Source organism: Anabas testudineus, chromosome 3, assembly GCF_900324465.2.
Source record: "Anabas testudineus chromosome 3, fAnaTes1.2, whole genome shotgun sequence".
Lineage (NCBI taxonomy): Eukaryota > Metazoa > Chordata > Actinopteri > Anabantiformes > Anabantidae > Anabas > Anabas testudineus.
In genome coordinates, this window is record NC_046612.1 from 12,565,513 (window position 1) to 12,588,483 (window position 22,971).

General features: G+C 41.8%; 3 protein-coding genes across 21 annotated transcripts in view; 1 reads left to right on the forward strand and 2 right to left on the reverse strand.

The window, feature by feature from the left end:
- LOC113174426 (protein TANC1-like) overlaps positions 1-5,847 on the forward strand; it is a 28,269-nt gene extending 22,422 nt beyond the window's left edge. Inside the window, exons 11-17 of one of the 2 annotated variants that reach the window (XM_026378429.1) lie at positions 60-235; positions 781-913; positions 1,289-1,318; positions 1,402-1,493; positions 1,622-1,768; positions 2,764-2,864; positions 3,020-5,847. In XM_026378429.1, the coding sequence (XP_026234214.1) occupies positions 60-235; positions 781-913; positions 1,289-1,318; positions 1,402-1,493; positions 1,622-1,768; positions 2,764-2,864; positions 3,020-4,283 (1,943 nt within the window). In that variant the 3' untranslated portion in view covers positions 4,284-5,847. Of the gene's footprint in view, positions 1-59; positions 236-780; positions 914-1,288; positions 1,319-1,401; positions 1,494-1,621; positions 1,769-2,763 lie in introns of both variants that reach the window. The other variant, XM_026378428.1, reaches the window with a different exon arrangement.
- Positions 5,362-14,189, reverse strand: wdsub1 (WD repeat, sterile alpha motif and U-box domain containing 1). 3 transcript variants are annotated; one of them, XM_026378431.1, is made up of 13 exons: positions 14,131-14,189; positions 12,795-13,206; positions 12,304-12,491; positions 12,096-12,182; positions 11,916-12,009; positions 11,030-11,063; positions 10,868-10,908; positions 9,583-9,689; positions 9,444-9,461; positions 9,075-9,101; positions 8,520-8,699; positions 6,651-6,785; positions 5,362-6,498 (listed from the first exon to the last, which is right to left on the reverse strand). In XM_026378431.1, the coding sequence occupies exons 2-13, from the start codon at positions 13,190-13,192 to the stop codon at positions 6,347-6,349; spliced, it is 1,461 nt and encodes a 486-aa protein (XP_026234216.1). In that variant the 5' UTR covers positions 13,193-13,206; positions 14,131-14,189; the 3' UTR covers positions 5,362-6,346. The 3 variants fall into 3 exon arrangements, with proteins under 3 accessions (XP_026234216.1, XP_026234217.1, XP_026234218.1); XM_026378432.1 differs by having other exon boundaries at positions 14,108-14,184; XM_026378433.1 differs by lacking the exon at positions 9,444-9,461.
- A 1,170-nt stretch (positions 14,190-15,359) lies between these two features.
- Positions 15,360-22,971, reverse strand: part of baz2ba (bromodomain adjacent to zinc finger domain, 2Ba) — a 63,776-nt gene continuing 56,164 nt past the window's right edge. For 6 of the 16 annotated variants that reach the window (XM_026378447.1, XM_026378444.1, XM_026378443.1 and 3 more), the window contains 11 exons: positions 22,722-22,866; positions 21,592-22,409; positions 21,231-21,483; positions 20,841-20,996; positions 20,416-20,576; positions 19,968-20,311; positions 19,226-19,361; positions 18,966-19,112; positions 18,028-18,329; positions 17,002-17,145; positions 15,360-16,819 (listed from right to left, as the gene is read on the reverse strand). In XM_026378447.1, coding sequence (XP_026234232.1) covers positions 16,663-16,819; positions 17,002-17,145; positions 18,028-18,329; positions 18,966-19,112; positions 19,226-19,361; positions 19,968-20,311; positions 20,416-20,576; positions 20,841-20,996; positions 21,231-21,483; positions 21,592-22,409; positions 22,722-22,866 — 2,763 coding nt within the window. In that variant the 3' untranslated portion in view covers positions 15,360-16,662. The remainder of the gene's footprint in view (positions 16,820-17,001; positions 17,146-18,027; positions 18,330-18,965; positions 19,113-19,225; positions 19,362-19,967; positions 20,312-20,415; positions 20,577-20,840; positions 20,997-21,230; positions 21,484-21,591; positions 22,410-22,721; positions 22,867-22,971) is intronic. The other 10 variants (XM_026378449.1, XM_026378452.1, XM_026378455.1 and 7 more) reach the window with 4 other exon arrangements.

Below are 22,971 nucleotides of genomic sequence, written 5' to 3' on the forward strand. Positions count from 1 at the left end.
GATGTCCACGTATGTTTTATGAACGTGCATTGATTGTAGAACAATATTTGTCCCCTCAGGTGCTTCGTTGTCCTCTACTGATCAGGAGGGGCTGACTGCACTTAGCTGGGCCTGTCTGAAGGGCCAGAAAGGTGTGGTGCAGCTTCTCGTGGAGGCAGGAGCAGACCTAAACCAACCAGACAGACAGGGACGGACTCCACTTGATCTAGCTGCTCTCAACGGGGATGCAGATACAGTGGGTTTCACACTGTTTTCTAGATTCACAATAGAAAAACCTACTCAGTTCTATTTTAGTAGTAGAATTTCCTCTTCTTCCTGGGGTTGGGAAGCAGTTTATGGATTACAGAGAATATACCTGACAATAGGTTTACTCAAATATTCTAATTATTAAAAGATGATTAGCAAAGTGCCATACATACAATTCTCACAACAACATATTGGAACTCAGCCAGACAAAGGAAATAAGTCATAATTACCAAGATAATTATAATAATCATAATTTGTACCGCAAGTCAGGACGTCAATTTGCAATCACAGGGCATGTGGAGAGAAAATAAAGAAAAAAAAAGCTTCCAATCATTCTGACTCTCATTGATGTAATCTGTTGATCAGCAGGAGTGTAATCAAAACTATCGCATGATCACAAATTTTCCAAAGCAAACAGACTCGTCGCTAACTTCTGCTAACGTAGTGAAGCGTACAGTGTGTAATCAACCAAGTAATTAAAATATCTATTTAACTATAAATATGATATCTTGTTATTATTCTGTGCATGGCCAGGTGCACTGCCTCGTTGAACATGGAGCTGTGCTGGAGCGAACCGACAACAACAGTACCAGAGGTTCAGAGCGACCCACTGGCTGCCAGAACCCGGCACTGGTGGCTTCACTGCTTAAAAAAGGAACCAGGATGGGTATAAACACCACGATTTTAATAATAACCACACCTCAGTGAATTTTATATTCAGCACAAAAACTATTTAATACTACACGACACAGTTAACAGGTCCACAAACATCAGTCCAGCTTCCAATGTCAGTACTGGATTATGTGCTGTAGTTTTGCTCATGCACACTGAATTTGTATTCAGATGTATGATTATATTTGCACTTTGTGGTTTTGTTTTGTGTTGTTTGTTTGTGCCACCTGAGTACATTTGCTGAATTTATTATACAGTACGTTGTTAATCCCTGTTCTGCGGCAGCTGCAGCTTCACATCCACCATCTTTAACTTCTTCTTCACACCTTTCTCCCTTCTTCCTCGTTTCCTCTCCTTCATCAACTGGAAGGCTACAAAACGGCTCCGCATGACCGATCAGGTACATTGTTTAATAAGACACAAAGTAAAAGTGACAAGGCAAGACGTATAACAGAAAGATAAATATTTGTACCACCCCTTCAGGTCACGCCACATGGGCTATGGCTTCTTCCAAACCAGATATTCTCCTCATCCTGCTGCAGAAGCTGATGGAGGAAGGGAACATGCTTTACAAGGTATCTTATGGTGGTATACTAAACCTTGGAGCCTTTTATTTGAATCTGCTTCAAACAATTAGTTGTCAAAAACAAACTGTCTCCTCTCTCTTTATTGCTGTCTCATCCCCTCTCTGTGCCTTTCTCAGAAGGGACGTATGAAGGAGGCAGGCCAGCGTTATCAGTATGCCCTGAGGAAATTACCTCGTGAGGGGCAAGGAGAGGAGCTGAAAGGGCTCAAAGACCTTCGCGTCTCCCTCTATCTAAACCTTTCTCGCTGTCGCAGGAAAACCAATGTAAGGCTCACAGTTGGATCAAACTGCTCATGCACTTTTAAACACCGGTCGGTTTATTAGACACTGCAGGGATGGCGAGGCACTGTAGACGTCTCCTTAAGATATATAATTTATCTGTATCAACATGAAAAGATAATGTCAGCACCAGTATAGCTCACTGTAAAAAAAAAAAAAAAAATGCTTTTCAGCTCTAATCTCATGTCTCGCTGGTAAACAGAATGTACATGCAAGACCTGGAAGCAGGTGGTGACATAATGAATAAGTGTGTGCTGTTAGCGTAGAGATAGATGTGTGTGGCCTGCAGCCAGGTTTGGAATCCACCCTGGTGATGACAGACGTCCTAACAGACTGTGTAAAAATGCCATCCTTAGGGTCACTGTGGCCAATGAATAATGGAGCACATAATGTGATGTGATAAGGTCACTCTCTCTGGCAGACAGAGCGCACACTTTTCCTCTGTGTCTCTACAGGGGGTTATTTACAGTGGACGAGCAAGTTTCCTGGCTAAACCCACATATTATATCAGAATGCAGGCAGTGAGAGTCAGCAGAGAGACTACATGATACCACCATTAAACATTAAACAGCACCGTTCACAATCTCCCATTCGAGGCTGCCATTTTAACCCCCCTCTCAAGGACAGAATCACAATATGTTCGTGTTATTACACATTCACCTGAGAGGGATGACGGGGGCAGTAAAAACCCGCAGCTCTCTCAGTCTATTTCTCTCCCTCGCTTTCTGTTCCTGATCAATAAAAATGATTCAAGCGTGAGTCATTTTTATTAAATAGGCTTCGATCTCCAGGTTCATGTAATGAAGATGCAAACACAAACACGATTTTTTATTAGAAATGGCCTCGGATTATTTCTGCAAAACAAACATTTTCCAATCTATACACTTAATCACACAGCAATACACAGGGATTGTTTTACTATGTGATGTGTTTAATATGAAAAGTAAATACTAAATACACTTTCCTATCTGAAATTACAGGATTTTGGCATAGCTGAGGAGTTTGCAACAAAAGCCCTGGAACTCAAACCCAGGTCTTATGAAGCGTATTATGCTAGAGCACGGGCCAAGAGGAGCAGCAGGTACAGTGGTTTTTATATGAAGGATATTATTTCAAAGCAGAATCTTTTTGTTCAGCGGAAAATTATTCTTGTCAGAATCAGCGATGCTTAGTGATGCTATGTGTCTGTGTTGCTGTAATTGAAGGTCCTTTGTTCCTCTTCTCCGTCTTCCCCAGGCAGTTTGCTGCAGCGCTGGCAGACCTCCACGAAGCAGCACGACTCTGTCCGTCCAACCGGGAGATCCGCCGCTTGCTGTCACGGGTAGAGGAGGAATGTAAACATCATCAGAAGATATCCGGCAATAACTCAACGCAGGGTTACAACAGGGACCCCCACACCCACCACCATCAATGCACAGAAGAGGAAACGGACGTCTATTCACAGGGAAGTCTGGAGAGGCAGATCCCTGCAGAGCAGGCTGATGCTGAGAAGGAGGAGGAAAAGGAGGACGGTGAGGAGGTGAGCCTGCAAAGTGGGAAAAGCCCAGAATTCTGGCCCCTGAATCCATACGCTCCAAACAGGACTCTCCCTGGAGGTGTGGCATTTGGTTTAACGGATCAGGCGCCAGGTTTTCCTCAAGAGGAGTATGTACCGAACCAACTCTTTGTGGATTTGCCTGAGCCTGTTCCTGCTATCAGCAGACAGAGCCAGAGCCAGAGCAGCAGGACTCATCACCACTGCCACTCCCTCCAGGCAGGGAGTAGAGTTGGGGGCAGGCCTCTCTCTCTGTGTGGCCCCTCCAGTCCTCTGCCAGGCAGACACATGTCCACCTCTCTGAGGCCTGCGCCGGTGCTGGCTGTCGACATCGGTCCTGGATCAATCAGTGAACACTCTGGACACAGCCCCACTGAGCACTACCACCCCATGTCCCCCAGCAGCTCCTCCCCACCTGGACCTCTCCAGATGTACCAGCCGCGATCCTCCAGCTTCTCCAGGGGCTCTGACAGATTCACTACCCACTCTGCAGCTTTGGATGGCCTGGCCCTGGCTCTGGGGTCTGGTATGGAGGTTAGGAGGGAGGGCGGAGGAGGCGGCACTGCAGGCTCAAGGGGCTCCAGCTCCAGTCAGGCCTCCAGTGGGAATCTGTCAGACGGTGGCAGACAGCAGGTGCTGGAAGCCCCATGCCCCATCAAGAGCAGTGGTAGCTTCAAGACAAAACCTGAGCTAAAGCCCCGGCCCTTCATGGGAGTAATGGACAAGGCAGTGCGCGTCCAGGGCCAGCAGACCTCCGGTCTTAGCCGACAGGGAGGAGGAGGGGCAGAGAGTTTCAGTATGTCAGTCATGGAGTTCCAAGGATTGAACAATGACTTCAAGCGTGCCTCCTTCCAGGAGCAGCTCTCTACAAGTCAGACCAGCAGCCAGCTGGGCCGCGAGTTTGGAGAACGGCCCCACCAGCGAGAGGCCAGAGGCACCACGTCCTCCCAGCTACGCTTCCCCTGATGGGAGGCACAGACAGGCGAGCCTAATGAGAGACAACCCATCTCTGCACATGGCTCCCATCAAACCCAAACGCTCATTTATAGAATCGAACGTCTGAGTATAGTTTATCGAAACGCAGATGCAGGCTGTTTTCAACAAACATCGTCCCAAATAAGGTAGCAAGGGAGACTGTTTGAGAACAAGTCCCTTCCCTGAGCCTGTTTTGTAGAGTTATGCTGCTGCACTGCATTTTACAATCTAGAACCAGTGTTCAACTCAGGCTACTACGCTTTTGCTTACATGTCTACAGCTACACTAGTGTATTCAAGAAAACCAGACATACCTTAAGTGGGGATTAAAAAAAAAAAAGAACTAGTATAATGTCTGAACTTTAAATTTATTATATCAAATATGGACGTCAGAGAAAGCTTTGTGCACGAATATACAAAACCTCATGCTATTAGTTGCAGGATATGACCATTTCTATTGTCAAGTGTCTTTTAAAAAACATTTATATTTGTACGGTGTACACTGTATTTGCAGATTATATATTTCCCTGTAAGTGATTACCTGTCAGCATTACAGGCTTCAGAAGAAATTACTTTGTGTACTTGAGAATCTTTTTCTTAGTACATTTGATAACAGAGGCACTGTACTGTACATGACATTGTTGGAAACTTCTTGTCATAATCTTATATCGAATTGATTGCTTCAATATTCACAGTAATGTTATTTATTTTTGCATAGCAGAGAGCATATTCATATGAAGTGTTTATTGGTTTATTTGGAGACAGAGAGAGCATTTACACAACCAAGGATAAAGATCTTGAGAGACTTCTTGCATTGCTATATGTCCATAGTTGTTATATACCCTTTTATGGATTACAGACTATTACCACATTATTACTGTGGTAAAATAAAACTAATTAATGGGTAACTACATTTCTACATCTACTTTTTTACAGTATATAAACCATAAAATGTTGCATAAGCTTTAGAGTTTGTATGGGTGGATGGATACAAGGTCTTTTCACATTACAACTTATCTGATCTGACACTTAACCAAACCATTAAAATAAACGACTTGTGGACATTGAAATTATTTGAATATTTCTTATGTTTAGTTTTTTTTTTTTATTGTCATTGATGGATTACAAGGTGGATGTTGGCCTGCACGGGGAGGTAAACACAACAGATCATAGGGTTTGTAATAAGCAAGTCCAGCTATGATCAGACAATCTAACAGATACATGTCTGTAAAATACTTTTGCAGATCAACAGACTATATGTGAACTAGTTGCAATAAACAGAACATCCAACCAATTACATTTTTTTAAAACTACAACTCAGCTCTTTAGCTTCGTTTCCAATATCCTGTTCATGTTTGAAGTGAAAAGAAGCAAATTAAAATCCTGCAGCAATCAGACATTAAACATTTGTCTCAACTCAAATGTTAGTGCACTGTAACTTTTCATTCGAATGGTGAAACTCCTGAAATGACTGGGCTAGATATCAAACATGCTGTGTGTGCACACCATCTCCGCAGTCTAGATATCTAACATGCATGTCTAATATCTCAGAACTTGAAGTGATCTGCAAAGAATTTCTTTTTTTTACTGAGGCTAGAGTTGCAGGCATTTTTAGCATGTGGTAGCATATTTTTTTTTTATTTCGGCTTGGTAAACTGGCACCTATCTGCCAAAACAAACCACCTGTCCTGTAGGCTAGGAACAAAATGACCTAAAGTTAAAGTCAGCGAGTGAGTGGTGAAGAAAGCCTAACACTTATCAACGTAAAGGGTCCAAGCTGTTTTTTTTTTCTTTATTTTATTTTCCTGAGGAGGCGAAACCCTAAATTAGAGCTGAAACGCAGGTGAACAATCTACTTTTCTACTATTGGCCATCAGAACATTTTGTTGACAGAATATCACTCTGTCTCTGTTCCTTAGAGCTATAAAACTGCCTGCCACCAAAGAAAGACTCGTACCTGCGATGTTGTGGGATCCCTGTGGGCCCCGTTTGCTTGTTTCTGTCTACGTCAGGTGAAACATCGGGGACAAACAGAGTAAGACGTTTTTTCACATGCTACTGACTCGTCTTCCAGCGGCCAATAGCCATCTTTAGGGTGTGGTTAGGAGTGAGCAAAGTCGTCAGTAAGGGCAGGTTGGTCATGGGGCTGGAGCGGTTCTTGGTGTTGATCCAGCTCTCGATGGCCTCTCTTTCGTAGGAGTAGCCGTCTGTTGGGAAATGTTCAAAATGCAGTATAATAGTATATACACCACTAACCCAAACACAAGCATGTCTGAGTCTGTGTCTAATGAACTGACGGAGACATATATGTTGTTATGTTTTAACCGTGTTCAGTGGAACAGGTGTGATGTTCACTTACCAGCAGCAATAACCGGTTCCTTCATCAGCTCTCTGGTGATTGGACACAGGAACTCATCTGGAATGCCTGAACACACCGAATCACTCTTTAGCTCCTCCACCTTCCTTAGGAGTTTACTGCGCAGGCCTACAGACTCTTCACACACACACACACACGCACGCACAAGCGAAGGATAAAGAAAAGATTTTGATTGAATTGAACAAGTTGAATTGGTTAAAACATATATATTGATATCAGCATGGTGGTTTAGAGCATTTATCATTCCTGCATTTAGCACTTTTCACTCTTGGATGGCAAATGTGAGCGTGGGTGAGAGTGAACATGGTGGGAACAGATCATGTCTGCTGACTGTCTGTCCATTTCAAAGTTAAATACTAAGCAGGCACTTGAGTGGATTTTCATCTGAAAGCTTGTTGTGTTTAAAATTAAAAGACTACAGACTCCCTGACAATCTTACTGGTACATTCGGTTTCATTTATTATGCTTCTTGTTTTGAAGCAAAGAACACCTATTGATTTCACTCCCACCTTTAAGTGAGTGAATACATGTGAGTAGACGCCCTCTTCACAGTAACTCAGTCACACAATCAGTTAAACGGCGGTCACCTGACAGTTTTGTAGTACAAGTACATTTGTATCTTCCACAGCTGAAGTGGGAGAGACTGTAAATACAACAAGTATCGGTTGAGGTGTCACAGTGTCTAGTTTGATGGGCAACAGTTCATTTTATTCACATCAAACCACTGAACCTTCTTCCAGTTCACTTCAGAGAATCCCACACATGGGTCCTGGCGAACTCCAGCTCAGAGTTAACATGGGTTGTTTTTTTTTTTTCCTCTAATCGTTGCTATGTGCACAGTCTCTTTAATCTCAGCTGCAGAAGCTGTGCACTTCTTGCACAGTCACAGACCTACCATAGGCAGATTCATGCTTGTGCCATACTCGTTTCTCGATGATGGAGATGTTCGGTGACTAGGACATTTTCTTTTAGGGTGCCATCGCTTACTTTTTGTCTGTTGGAGTATGTTTTTGTAAATTCATCTAAAAAAAAAGACTAATAAAATCACCTACGATTCATTGTGAATAAAACAAAAGGGGAAAACTTCCAACAGGGTGAGTATCTTTCATAGTCATTGTAGTTCTGTTAAAATGGAGAGACTCATGCTATGTTACTAAAAACAGAACAATGTGAAAAGAAGCTGTCACAGCACTGAAGCTGTGTAAACCGAGGAGTGACTGACAGTCAAATGACGGCACGGCAATACAACAAACACAGACAACTACATGACGAATACTTGCACAACTGGTAGACTGACATCAACATAACACTCCTACTTCAGTGAACGAAAAAGAAAAAGCAAAAAAAAAAAAAAAAAAAAAAAAGGGTCTGATAAAGTGATAAAGCAATTTTTTTTTTTTTAAATACTCCATTTCAGCCAGACTTGGAAATAACCAAGACGGCCTAATGGAATTAGGTGTAAATCCACTTTATACCTTTTGGGAAATACTCTTTTGGGGGTTGAGTTATGTAACTGATGAAGTGCTTCAGATTAAAGTCAGAACTGCTGAAGCCCCAAAGCTGAGTGCTTTTTCAGTGCAGCCTAACATTATATAATCTGCTACATCCATTCATTCCTTCACCCTTACTTTAATTTAATGTGCGTTTCATCCATGTATCTAGGTACAAAAATCCTAATCCACACACGTCCATGTTCATTCTTATAGGAGACCAAACGTGTCACACCCATAGGGCAGCGTTTACATTCTTACATCTCAGACCAAAGCGGGCGATTTGGAGGTAGGAGACAACGAGAGACTGAGAAAGTGGCACTGCACTCGCTGATCAGTATGTGATGTTTGTCCTCCTCACCTATGTGCAGCTCTGACGCCAGCGTTTCCTTGGTGAGACTGAGCAGCTCTATCCCGTCTATGTTGTTGGCCCTGAATTTGTCCACCAATCCCCCGAGGCCTTCCTCCATCAGCCACTCTGACACATCGTCCTCTGACCAATCGCTGACCAACAGCTTCGATCGGCCTGCCGAGGTTCTCCCTGAGAGGGGGAATCAAAGCAAGTCGGTCAGCCCTCGACAGCTGCAGCACCTTTTGAAAAATGACTGCATACTCTCCATGGAAGACTATCCTGAAATCCTGCTGACTAATTATTGATCAGGGGCTGTGGCTAGCACGACTTGTGTAATGATATAAATAAATGTCTGGAGGTTTCATCGACGTTTTCATTGACACAGAGTGAATCTAAAAGGTGAAAAGAAGCCAGTGCATGCAGAAATGGTTTCATGTTAGAGCAAACTGGGATCTGACACCTACAGGTACAAAAGATGAACATTTCTAATTATGATAACATGTTGGGATTTTCATTCTAGAGTGAAACATATTATATTGTAAAATATATTTTCTTCTTTCTTACCTTCATTTGACGTCAGAGCAGGTTCCTCTGAAACACAGAAAGGAATCAGTAACTGTAAACACGAGCACTGCAACGTAATCTTTGAGCAATCTTACAACCCTTCAAAATGAGACGAAGGAGTGATTAAGGAAAAGAGAGCTGTCTTGTACACAACACCTGTGTCCTTCACAACAAGATGGAACTTTTTTTAACCTGTGATGTAACAGTTAAGTGACTATGGCAGTGACCCTTCATGTAGTATTCAAAATTTGCAGAAAATATACAGAACGTCTTAAAGATTTTGTGCAGATAAGATAACAAAGATAAGACAAGAGCAGTAAAACCTGGTCTATGTCAAAAAGCAATATTTTAGTTAAAAACAACACTAACCAGGCGACAACTTCCCGCCTTCCCATTGGACACAAGTTGGAGGTGCAGTAAAAAAAAAAGGCAGAAATAAAAATAGATTTCAAGACAATTAATATAAATACAGTAATAAGTTAAATGTGTATGCGTGTGTTTTTCCCACCATATCCGCTGCATCCGTCCTCCAGCCTCCAGATGTTTACAGTCTTATCCATAGATCCTGTAGCAATTAGCGGTGAAGTTGGAGAGAAGGCACAAGCTGTCACATACCTGCAGCAGGGAACAGTAATCAGATGAATACTAATTCTGTCAACAGTGAGGTATAGGATTTCTGTATAATAACAAACAAACAACAACAACAAAAGACTTTCCAAAGAGACTCATCAGCTTATCGATGGAGTTAAATTCCTAAATATAGAAGGTCCAGAACTTGTAAAACTAAATATTACTAAAAATGCACATGTCTAAAAGTAAGTGTATAAAAATAAGATATAAATATAAAACTGCTTCTGTGAACATGCAGGTCTATTGAAAGCATTTAAGAAACTGAAACTAAAAGCCACAAGCTTTGACTCAGCTGTAAGGGCCCCGCCTGAACATCTGAGGCTGCAGTTGAGCTATTACATGGTTAAAAGGTGGGCACTACAGCTTGATACTGAAGCAGTGATTGAAATATTCTCCATCAGAGGGCCAATTCAGTGGTTGCTTACCACGTCAAAAGGCTAAGGCACTAAGATGTGAATAAGGATTAAAATTGATTTTTCGGTAGATTCAAGAAAATCAAGGCAACGTTAACGAGGACAAACTCCCTAAAGCTAAGCTGAATTGCTCAAGAATGTTGATCCACAAAAGCTTGTTGGCTTCAAACATGTCTAAAATCTCCAATAAGTACTGAAAGAAAAGCACTAACACAATATTAAGTCCGTTTCACACTGTTTTAATACGAGTTTGTCTGAAGTCAAATGAGTTTCCTGGAGGCTTCTGTCAAGTTTTGTGATTTGCTTCTTTACTTTCCTTCAACTTGCCTCGACTACTTCCACTTCAGTTAGCGATTTTCCAAAATGACTTTCATTTGTGCCACTGAAAGGAAATGAGCTTGCTGCCTTTCAATTACAGGTGGCTGGATGGACGCGTAAGTAGCAAGCAAGTGCGATCATTCAGCTGTGGCTTCCACGTACGTGCACCATATGCTTAAAGGAAGAGATGTAGCGCGAGTAGTTGAACCTTTTTCTAAAAAAAATGCTAAATGCATGTATCGTGAGCACACAGCGTCAGTAACTTTTGAGGTTCAAAATCACATATAGATGTATCATATATGATAATTAATTCTGTTGGCTTCTAAATATTTTTGTTAAGTATTAAGCATTTTAGTTTGCTCACATTCAGAACACTGACACTGAGAAAACCAACTACACAAAACTCAAACACAACAATAAGTACATATTTACCTGTCGTGCTTTTTCAACGTGTAAAGCAAAACTGCATTTTTCTGCAAATAGAAAAAGGATAGCAATAAGCAGAATATAAATATTATGTTATGAATGGTGCGGTGTATACTGGTAAAACCTATTACTATTAACTAAATCAATAAAAAAAGGAGAAGTACTTACAGCATCATAAATTGTAACAGTTTTGTCCACAGAGCTGAAGAAAATAAATAAAAAAATACAATTAAAACTATGTAATGTTTTAACTACCTGACTGTGTGCTGCAGTTCTGTCACTGAGAAATAAAGCAATCCATGTCTCCCTCCAGTGGATCCTCTGAGGTACTGCACTCCTACATTTGTGTTGAGGGTGGCCTATTTATGTGTCCAGGCAGTTAATCTATATTTTACACTTCTTCATCCTGATCCTCAATAAATCAGAATCCGTGTCTTGATCTATTTAGAATGAAGACACCAATGTAAAATACAGTTTTATGATCTGCCCTCCAACTGCACCAGTGCAATATGAATTTCTTGCGGCAATGTGAACGGTTACAAATCCTTCATGTTTTCAGAGGAACATACAGCGGTTATTGTATATTTTAGCCCATCGCTTAGTAATGTTTGCATCCTCGTCACCGTTGGTGAATTCAAGAAAGCGTCACCAAGGCTGCAAAACAGTGACCTTTACTCTATTTACTCAACAGTCACCAAGATCCCGATGGACCAATGCTAGTTCAGCTTCTGGCTAATTACAACACTAGTATAACACAAAAACACAAATAGAATACGACACTGAAGAGAACCAGACTGACAAAAGCAAGGTCATTAAGCAACAAGCAAACTAGAACCATGCAACAATATGTTTATAAAACTGTGTGTTCAGGATTATGAATGAATCATGGTTAATTTAGTAGCAACTCCAGTGTGAAGGATTTTTTTCAGTGTACAAACTTTCCAGTGCACTTTTTTCATAGAGTCCCCCACCCGACATCTCCAGTTGGGCATATTGTTGGGAGGCCTGAGGTGACGTGCACAGCTACTATTCTCTCCTAAACTTAGGATCTTACCCGCTCACAAGCAGCTGCCCATCTGACGAGTACGCACAGGAGAGCACTGGAGCCGTCTGACTACTTAATGTGTGCAGGAGCTGCATCTTAAAGACTGCGTGAAAAAGAAAAACAATTGAAAAAGATATTTTTCAAAAGGGTCAGTACAAGCAAAAGAGAAAAGGGAATAAGTCACTAAACCCTTAGAGCTGGACTTTGTAATGGACCAGATCTTCAGCTGACTGTCCTGTCCACACGATGCCAGACGAAACTGCACGACAGGTCCACCTGAAAGACAAACACAAAAACGATGCCACAGGTTTCACCTTGAGCAGTTACAACAGTAAAATGCAGCCGACAAAGCTCTGTGCCACCGAGAAGATGATAAATACACAGCAGTGGTTCTCACCACTGAGGATGCTGGGAGCGAATGTGCAGCAGGTGACACCCAGGTCGTGGGCGTTCTTCTCTGCGTGGAGTTGGTTCATGCCCAGGTCCCACAGACGCAGGTCCCCATAGGTGGAGCCGGTCATGAACACCTGACTGCAGGGGCTGAAGGAGCAGGCTACCACTGTGGTGTCAGTCACTGCCCCGGTCCTTCACAAACACAACCAACAGCAGTCACATGAACACATCAGTTTACAGCTGAGTCCAGCTTTACTGTCACTGCTTACATAGACAAATACATGGAAATGTCAGGACTGTAAAGATGTTACATCATGTACAGTAACAGAGACGAACTTTTATCTGTTTTATCTGAAAAGCCATTCCAAATGTATAGTTAAAGGGCTGGAACTAACAAACAGTAGTAAAAATAAGTAAAACCTTGATGTAATTTGTGCATTTTCAGCTGATCAACCAGTAATTTCAGCTCTAGACAAAGTCATCTTTCCAATTTACCTGCAGAGCTTTTTGGAGGGGAAATCCCACAGAGCCAAAGTGCCATCAGACGCACCCGAAACCAGGTGAGCGGAGTCGGGGGAGAGTGCACAGATCCTGACCGGGCTGCGACCAGGATGCTCCAGGACAGCCTCGATCTCCCCCGTCACCGTGGACCAGATCACTGTGGTTGCATCGGTCGAACACGAGGCGAGGAACTGCCCACAGGCGCTGAAGCAGCAGCAGTGGATGCTGTAGCCGTGTCCTGACAGCGGTGAGAAGGGCAACTGAGAGAAGTCACGCGTGTTGTAAATCCTGAGAGTTTTGTCCCCAGAACATGTGGCCAACAGTTTGCCAGAAAAGGCACACCAGTTGACATCATCCCGATGGTCTTGTAAAGTGCAAATCAGGGACGTCATGTGGAGTGCTGCTCCTGAAGTTAGCACAACGGAAATGAGAAATTATACGAAAACCTGAACCCAGCAGCAGATTTGTGGAGACATAGAATTAAAATGTGCTCTTCTGGCTAATTCAAGTCAGGATGCAGTTGTTTTAGTTTTCTAACTAATGCATGACTAATGTAAACTCTCTGCCAACACTCAACTGAATACTACTAATGACATTCATCTCAGACGAGAGTCAATCAGGGATATTCAGTTACCTTATTTCCTACAATGAAAACTGGATTAAAACAAACATTAGCTGAATGACTTTCTGCTGTTAGGTGACATATATCAGAGAAATCAAATAAAACAGTATTTAGTGCCACAAATTTGTACACATTTACAAAGTTTTATGTAAAAAGACCAAAACATTTGCTGCTTCCAATTTCCCAGATGTGAGGATAGGATATAGAATTAATATCTTTGGTTTTGGACTGATGGACACAACACCAGCTATCTAGAGATATTCCCCCTGGTGTTATTATTATTATTATTATTATTATTTTACATAATGTAGAAAACATCATCGTGTAATTCATCAATAAATATTCAGCAGACTAACACACAGTTTGTCTCAAAGATGTGTTTGTTTGCGTTTCTCATTTCTAGAAATGATTTATTCAAGTTCAACAGCAGATAAAAAAAAAAGAAGAAAACTAAAAACAAGATAGTTGTGTTTTTTCTCCTCTACGGACATTGGTTGATGTTTCCCATCATCAGGTGGAGAGAAAAGCAAACAGCTGCAGCTGCGGCTCCAACTAAAGGAAACTTTCTTCTTCGTTTGACTGATATTATTATTATTACGACAGCGAAGAAACAAACGATTGGACAAACAACAACGATAAAGCAATAGATAAACAAGAGTAAATCTAACAGTAGCATCAGCTTCACCTGTAAACACTTGTGTTTTCTACCTTTCTGCGTCGTGTGGTCCGTTCGGGTCACTGCTGTTCACTTCCGGCACGAACAGCTGACCGTGACGTAGTACGCCTTACGTCACTGCGGCGGAACGTGTTATGTTTTTCTTTTCACGCAAACAACAAATAAATAAAATGACGAAAAATCTTTAGTGTCACATTTAAAGACCATCAGTTGTTATATCTGATACCCATATACAGGACTATTCTGGGAAAAGAAGAGTATAGAGAAATATTTTGGGCGACTTAAACTAACTAACTACCTTTATTAGACTAACTAAAAAGATTAATAACACAAAATACAGTCATAAGACTATTGATGTTGAACTGATGTTAAATTCACAAACCACTGGACACTGTGTAAAGTTCTGCAAATTATAATTTTTAGATTTAAATCATCATTAAAGCAGTAAGGTGTTATAATAAGCCCAATCAATACCAGCTGCAACATTAAAGTAATAAGCACAATAATTTTTATTCCTTAAAAAAAACTAAAGTATCTTTTGAATTAATACATTTATTCCTTTACTTTTTGAATGCAGCACTTTTTACTTTTAACACTTTTAATTCTACACTGTGGCATTAACACTTTTACATGAACAATCTGATACATTTAAATCTATTTGAATGTATCATAATGTATATTTAAAACCTCTGTATATTACTTTTGTAGTTTATTTTTGGTGTTGTAAAATGTGACAATGTTCCATAAAAAGCTCTACTGTGAATGGATGGATAGAAACACCGTGTCCAGTGCACTTCCACCAAAACTCGGTGGTTTGGGATTAAGGGCCTTGCTCAAGGGCGCAATTAGTGGTGTTGATGAGTGAAAAGGCGTTTATTTTATACCATTTATAAGATTATTCTAGAGAAACTGACAAATTGTCATTTATTTTCTGATTTCAGCTCATTGTGAATATGATCTGGTTTATTTCGTCTTCTGTGACTATACCGAGCTGTTTATTGGACAAAAAGAAAACATAATATTGGACTTTGTGAAACTGAAAAGGATATTATTCACAATTTTCTGACATTTTATTGATTCAGTGACTAATTACTCAGTCGAGTAAGTAAGCAACAGATTAATCGGTACTGAAAATACTTGTTGCAGCACTAATGCATCGACGTGTGACGTGAAGAATAAATTTTATCCACGGATCCATTACGGCATCTTTTGTCCAAAGCAGTGCTGTAAGATGAAATTGAAATAAAACCAGTTTAAGTCATTTACATTGAAAAACATCCTTTTAATAGGTCCGTGCCACACACTAGTGAAAAATAAAGCTCCTACAAAAGAATGATACTTTTATTCCACAATATCTTAAATAAAGTAACTTCAAGTACTCTTGACTTGGGTACAAAAAAATCTAGCTGCCTCCATCAGGCCACAACACACAGCAAGGTTCAACACAGTGGTTACAAATGGCCTTAGGTCCTCTGTATTGTGGCAGATTACGAGGAAATGCATCATGGAAGCATAACTGAATGCTTGTTGTTCCTTTTTTTTTTCTGCTATGGTGAGGAATGGTTTCTGTGTCACTGTCCAACTTTGGAGGCCTTGTTGGATTGAAATCATATAAAAAAATAATGTCATCATAAGAATGAAAACTAAAAACAATAACATCCCCTACATGCCCCTGTTGGAAGGGTAGGCACTACCAAGATTAAGGATACCACAGTGTTTGCAGAGGATATGTATATACTGTACAAACAATATATATGATAATGTTTTCATCACGTTCACTAAAATAGAATGCTACAATCATTCTAAGGCATAAACAATATCTTAATATTCTTAAACAATTTTTACACATCGTTCCAAACAAGACATAATATTGACATTAATAAACAGTATATACACATGAATCACCATTATCTAACTGTTCCTCTGCTGTTCCTGTAAATAAATGCAGTTTTACAGTTTGAACAAATGAATACAGTCCTCTGATGCCCCAAAGCACTGAACAGTGTAAACAGTTTTTTTTTTTTCTTGGCTTTGTTTGATATTTGGGTGAAAAAAATTATAACACAAAGACACATTCCTTTTTTTTTTTTTTTTTTTTTAAATTCAAAGCGGTTCAGTTGATTCTTCCTTTTCGTAGAAAATGAAGTGGACCTTGATTCATAAATAATTATTACAAAATTAAATACATTCACTATAATATGATTAAATAACAAAAGACTATTTACAAGTAGTGGAAAGTATTCTAGCGCAGACACATCAGTGACAGTTGAGGATTCATTCAGTGCAGTGTTCTGAGACAGGGAATGGTATTGCACTACGACACCCCATTTCTCTGGGACTCTTTGGGGCTTTTATCCCTGCTGTGATAAATCCAGCACACCTCATGTAACGACTGTTTTTGTTTTCAAGGTGACATCTCTCTTAAGTACACCACGGGTTCCTTATTAATGTTGCTTCTCCTTCCAACCTGCAAAGCCACATTCTCCATCAGGAAATAAGAACAATGAAAAACTTGGTGCTCCGGTATGAAAAGCTGAATGGGTTTATAGAGAGGATCTGAACCTTTAGTTTGTTTGTTTCAGAAGCTCAGTCCAGCGCTTCTCAAAGAACTTCCTCATGTTGTGACCAGCTCGACCAATGTCTGAGTTGTCTTCATTGAATTTTTCGCAGTTATCAAAAACCAAGTTAACGTCAATGATGAAAGTCTCCAGGTTTTGATACCTGAAAATAAAAAAGACAATGTTTAGGTGAGAAAGTGCAAGTTACACACAGCTGATTTAATACAAACTGTACCTGTCTCTAAAAGTTATTTCCTGAAAAACATCACTCGGACTACAAATTCTGTGCAAAGGCCCCAAAGGCTTTCAGTAGGAAAAGAACAGGTAGAAACGATGGGGACTCACTGGCTGCTCACAAGCTTCTCACGTATAGTGGAGAAGTCCATCGGCTTCTTGATGACCTTCTTGTAGCCAGGGACCGATTTCAGGTTGACGGGAGTGAGAAAAGGCCATGCATCCTGATGCCGCTCCAACTCAGCAAGGAGTACCCTGTTGAACACACAAATACACAAAGGTACACACAACAAACAGTTAGCCAAAGAAGGATCTTTAAGATCAAGAACAGTTTTTGCTATAAAAAAAACTTTGGATGTAATACAGAAGCTGTGTTCCACTGGGAGATTTACAATTTATTCACATGTATGTGCACACAGAGAAGATGCTCTACACTCAACCTCACACCTACATGTCAGCAGCTGCATCTTTCAGCTACTTGTTTTGGTTCTATGGTTATTTACTGTTGTGTTCTAAGATCTAGTTTTTAACTAGCTCTAAAGAGTTCCATGGGGCTCTAAAACCCGTCTGAGCACCACCTGCTGTGCACCAAACAGATAAAGCTGTTTGCAGGGTCAGATATTTGCCACATGTCTACATATCTACAGCACATGTCTGCTAGATATTTAAAGAGATAACTGTTACCTCACTATATCAACTGAAAAAGTAATGACAAAGTCAGCATTGTTCAGACCCCGTCACCCACACCAGGTGTGTCCTTGAGCAAGACACTTCACACTAGCTCCCTGAGCGCTGTATGGCTGTCCACTGCTCCCCCCCCCCCAGGGGGATGGGTTAAATGCAGAGGACCAATTTCATTGTAACATGTACATGTGACATATGATGAATAAAGGCTTTCTATTGTGTTCCCCCCCCCCCCCAGTGGCCAAAAATGTGTATTTCATGTGAAGTCTGTAGTATCCGTGTTTTAATGAGCTAACACCAATGAATCATTGCTAAAAATCAACAACACTTATACTTGTTGGAGAGAATATGTAGAACTTTAACTTTAAAGAGTTTAACCTCAAAACAATCTTTCTTTAACTTAGTCCTATGGTAGATATAAGTATAAGTATAAACAAGAGTGAGGGCTCATACCTGCATAAACCCAAGTCCCTGTTGTTGTCTCTAGCCGTCTTGGCTCGCTTCACACATACAGGGCTCTCCTGATTGGATGCTGACAGAACAGGGGAGGTCTCCTCTGTTTTCCTCTTCCTGCTGGTGTCTTTTGCACCTTTCTTGGGCGTGCTGGTGGCACTGGCTGAGTCATCCTCAGACACATCGCCATTGCCTGTCTGCTTCCCATTCTTCTTCGCCTCTCCACCTTTCTTACCACCTCCTGCACTGGCTGCTACTGGTTTGCTTGGAGGTTTTTTGCTTTTTGGGGATGGACCACTTGCCTGTGCAGAGTAAACAATGGTGCAATCAAAACTAATAGAATAGTGTCCACTTGGACCAATTTATCATACGAATACTAGCATTTACTAAAATATCAGATCAATTTGTCATATCTTACGCCACATGACATTATATAATTTTCCCCCTGGCTGCACCTACTTAAAAACATTCTGTAAAGCTTGCAATAAAAAACTGTTGTTTTCCTGCTCCTCAGAGTATAGAGCACTTTATTGTCATTTAATGGGATAAATGCCAAATCCATGCTGCAGACTATAAAAGTTGGGAGGAAACATAATAAAACTTTAGGGGAAATATAAAATTCCTGCAATTGAGCATTTGTTCAGCATGGGGAACAGATATACTTTACACTGTAATACAAACAGCAGCCTAGAATGTTCTAAATATATTTAAAAAAGAATTTGAATCATCAAAATTGTTAAACTCAAACACAAATATTGGTACAATTATAATAATTTGAATAGATCACATTGGTTAAAGTCTTCTATGGGGTGGATATTTTTCTAAATTACTGAGGGTGGTGAGAATCAAATAGAAAACAAACAATTATATGAGATAGGATTGAGTTTTTCTCTCCAGTGATCCACTGTGAGCAGATGCATTTTAAAAGACTCCGATACCTTGGATATGCAGGCTGGGCAGTACCAGTCACCCTCTGGGATACTGGTAATCTTGGGTTTGTGACAGTAAGTGTGGCAGCCTTTGTCACAGCCATCACACAGCAGGAGAAGGTCCTCATTATCTCCCTTCTTGCACATCTGACAGTACTACAAAATAAGTGCATCCATTAAAAACAAGCATGCACTTGCTCAATAGAATTTGTTTTGAATTAATGGGGTAGAAACATAATGTGGCATATTTTTTTTAATCCGCTGCTTACCACTTTCATGATGGAACGCTCCCAGGCGATAGACTTCTGCAGTTGCTGGATACACATGGCCAACTGGGCAGCACTGCGCACTTCACTCAAGGCCCTTCTCCAAACCTTCATCCCATGGGCCACTTCTTCCTCACCACTGGGGAAGAAAACGCAGAAAGAAAGGGAAGGCGATGAGAAACAAAAATGCACATATATGTGCCTATTATGTGGGTGTGTTTCACACATACACACAAAGCAATAAACAGTATTGGTTTATCCAGCCGCCAACAAGACAGTAGACCATAAAGAGCTCCAGCTGTGCAGAGACAGGCATAAGAGTTTTGAGGGTGTAGGGCACTGGGGAGAAGTTCACACTGATTTTGTCATGTTAAAGGGAAGTTCATGCAGGAAGAGTGAAGGAGTAGAACCTGTGTAAGTGTATACTGTACAGTTTAGTGGGAGCCATGAGTATGCCCATAACCGAGGTTACAGATGCACAACACCATGCAGATGACTGCAGAAAAACAAACAAACAAATGCTGTAAATAATGCCTGTGCAGGAAATGAAACTGAGTGGAGTCCCCCAACCACACAAAAAAACCTCACAAGACCAAAAGAAAAATGCAACAAGCCACCACAAAAACCTGCCGTCAAAGCAGCAAAGACCCTTACTTTTTGAGTAATATGGGAAACATAAAGCACACAGAGAGAGGAAAGGGTCTTAGTGGGAGAGTGGGGAGCTTTGGTTGGAGAAATGACCTACCCTTCCCTGTCAGCACTAGTGGATGGGGCGGGGGCAGGGACAGTGACCGTACCCACATTATCCAGCCTGATCTGAATGGTGGTACCTAAGGGGCTCCTCAGGTACCTTCTCTCGATGTTGCGTTCCAGATCAGCCAGACGTGTCACTGCTATGTCCAACGGGTTGTCCGGGTGACGCATCAACCCGCCCTTCTCTCCTCGCTCATCTGGATGCTCCTTGGAGTCCTTGGAGTCCTTGTCTCCTCCGTTTGTGGACGCTGCCATGGATTTGGTGGTGGGGGGCTTGTGCTCGTAATACACCAGGTCCTCCCTCTCAGACTGAGGGTCAGGATATGTCCAGCCCTGCTAAAGGAAATTAGCTGCTCAGACTTTTGACCACAAGACTCATCATGCTTCGCACTAAAAAAAATATGTGGTGCAGTATTTGTCTTCATGTGTTAGTATTTTACCTTCACTTGCAGGCTGGCTGCTGTGACCTTCCTCTCCAGTTCCTCTACCTGTTGCAGCACAGCAATGTCCATCTCCATAGCCTGCTCCTCAACACACCAGCCTCGCACCGACTCCACACTGACCTGGCTTTCCTCCAGTTCACGCAGCTCGATCATGGCCACTAGATGGGCAGCATAAAAGATATCAGTAAACCACAAATACATACACCAACACTGTTACCAAATCAGGACACAGACACATCCACACTGTAGCACTATAACAGGCAGAGATAGTCATGTAATTCAGTCATAAATAATACAGTCTTAACACTGTATTCAGGGATCATCAAGGCTGCATAGCCTCAATGATAGTAAATTAAATCTTTAGTTATTACAATAAATATAACAGACTTTATTGTTCATGGATCTAGTGTCGAGGCACTTACCGTCTTTGTGTTTGGTGCAGACCTGGGGGATGATTTCCATGTATTTCTGCATCTGCCTCTGGAGGCCCTTCTCTCTGATGCCTCGGGTGTGGAGAGCACTGACTAAAGCCCTCAGCTCTTCAATGTCAGACACCCGCCACCACCCTGTCAGCATCTCTGTGACAATGAGCACAAATAGGCATGTAAGCTAGAATATATTGAACATGCATCCCTGTTAAAAGGTTCTGCATTCAGCCATGTTATACCCAAATGAAATTGTGAACAGCAGAGCAGAACATTCCCTAATCCAATTATCTTGGATTATTCAGGCAAGTGAAATCTTTTAAGGCAGGTGAATTCTTTAAAATCATGGCATCTGCTTTAATTACTCTAAGAGTTCTTTTCACTCACCTTCTGGGATGGGCCGAGGCATGGAGTGGTCAAGGGATTTGGGCATTTCCAGAGCAGGAGAGGGCATGGATGAAGTTTTCTCAATGCGAGGTAAAGGTGATTCACTCTTACTGGAGACACTTGCTGCTGTGTTTCCCTCTAGAGAATGACCCAGCATGGGGTTGGGGCTGCTGCACAGAGGCAGGCTGGGACTAATCATACCGCTGGGCCAGCTCCCAAAAGAAACTCCTAGCAATGAACCACCTGACTTAACCTGGGGAAAAAAGGAAAACAAAAGCATGAGGGAGGTGGAGGTAGATAATCACAGTTAGGATGATCTGGTAAATACAACAGCTAATTCTATTCCAGTCAACAGCCTCACCTGGAAGGCTGATAGTGGGTAGTTGAGGAGGCCAGCTGGGTGGTGTGGGCTGGCAGAGGCTGAGGCAGCAGAAGGTGTTAGAGGCAGGGCAGGGGACGGAGGTGGGGACTTGGGTCTGGCTGGAGTGGAGGACTCCTGAGGAGGAGACATGCGGGGTGCTCCTGGAGGAGTTGTGGTGATGGAAGAGAGGTCACAGGGGTTGCGTGGGAGCAGACTGAACCAGTGTCCGCTCCTCTCTGTCAGGACTCTGAGCAGCTGGTCGTTGGCTTGGAATGAGAGGTGTGGAGATGGGACAGGGGATGAAGTTGGAGGGGTGTTCCCTGGGCTTTCACGTGGGGCTAGACAAGGTACGGCTAAAGAAGCTGAGGCTGGGGGAGGGATGTTTGTAGTGTCATCAGCAGTCACCATGGAGGAGGTTGTTGCTACTGCTGCCTCAGAGGTATTATGAGTAGGGGAGGATGATGTTAGTATGGTAGCAGTGTTATTGCCCATGGGGCTGCCGTTCTGTCTCACATGGGAACTCTCCTTGCCCTCTGCCTTCACAGTTTCTCTGCTAATGTCCTTGTGCACATCGCGGACTGTGCACAGTTTGGATACACAGCCTGGTTGCTGGTAGAAGAGAGCCGGGGAGTTTTTCTTCCCTTCGTGCTCCTTTTCGTCTTCTTTCTGTTGCTCTAAGCCTTGTGTTCGGATGCTCTGCCCATCATGGTTGGTGGGTTTCTCCTTCTGCAACTCAATCTCCTGAGGTTCTTCTTTGACCTTGACCTCCTCTGCTGCTCTCCTCCTCCTCTGTCGCTCCTCCTCGAGTTCCTCTGGAGCTACAGAGAAGTGAGAGAGATTGTTGACGTAGCTAAAACTCCAATTACTGTGGTAGATACTACAACTATGTGCTGATCAATGTGTAATATTATTCTACACTTGCTTTTGGAAGATAAGTAGTGTTGTGTTAGACTATCACTGTTTACAGATGCAATCTCAAATTAGTTTTAGAGAATTAAGATAAAGCACAACATCATCAGCATATTCCATGGCACCAGAAACAGCTGATCAGGCTGCTCAACACATACACTGAATTTCTTCCTTTCTCTTTCTCAGTTCATCAAACACAGTGTGTACTCTGCTCTAACTACCTTCGCCACTCTCCATGGCTTCAATGAAGACTCCTCCACAGTGGGGAAGCACCCAGTATCGGCGGCGGTAACGGTCCTGGCCATACATCATGGAGCGCAGAGAATGAGATATCTCAAACAGCTTTCTTCTGGTCTGATGATGTTGCTGCAATAGTACAAAACATACTGTTTATGTCTGTACATTACTTTGATCTATAGACCTTCAGTCAAACAATATACACTAAACTAAAGTCCTTTTATAATCACTATG

What these genes read in the sequence shown, in the direction of transcription:
- wdsub1 (XM_026378431.1), bottom strand. Translation starts at nt 13,192, where the DNA reads ATGACGTCCCTGATTTGCACTTTACAAGACCATCGGGATGATGTCAAC. An exon ending in CTGTTACAATTTATGATGCT is followed by an intron (nt 10,909 to 11,029) that starts GTAAGTACTTCT and finishes TTCTATTTGCAG; the next exon opens with AAAAATGCAGTTTTGCTTTA. An exon ending in TGCTCTGACGTCAAATGAAG is followed by an intron (nt 8,700 to 9,074) that starts GTAAGAAAGAAG and finishes TCCCCCTCTCAG; the next exon opens with GGAGAACCTCGGCAGGCCGA.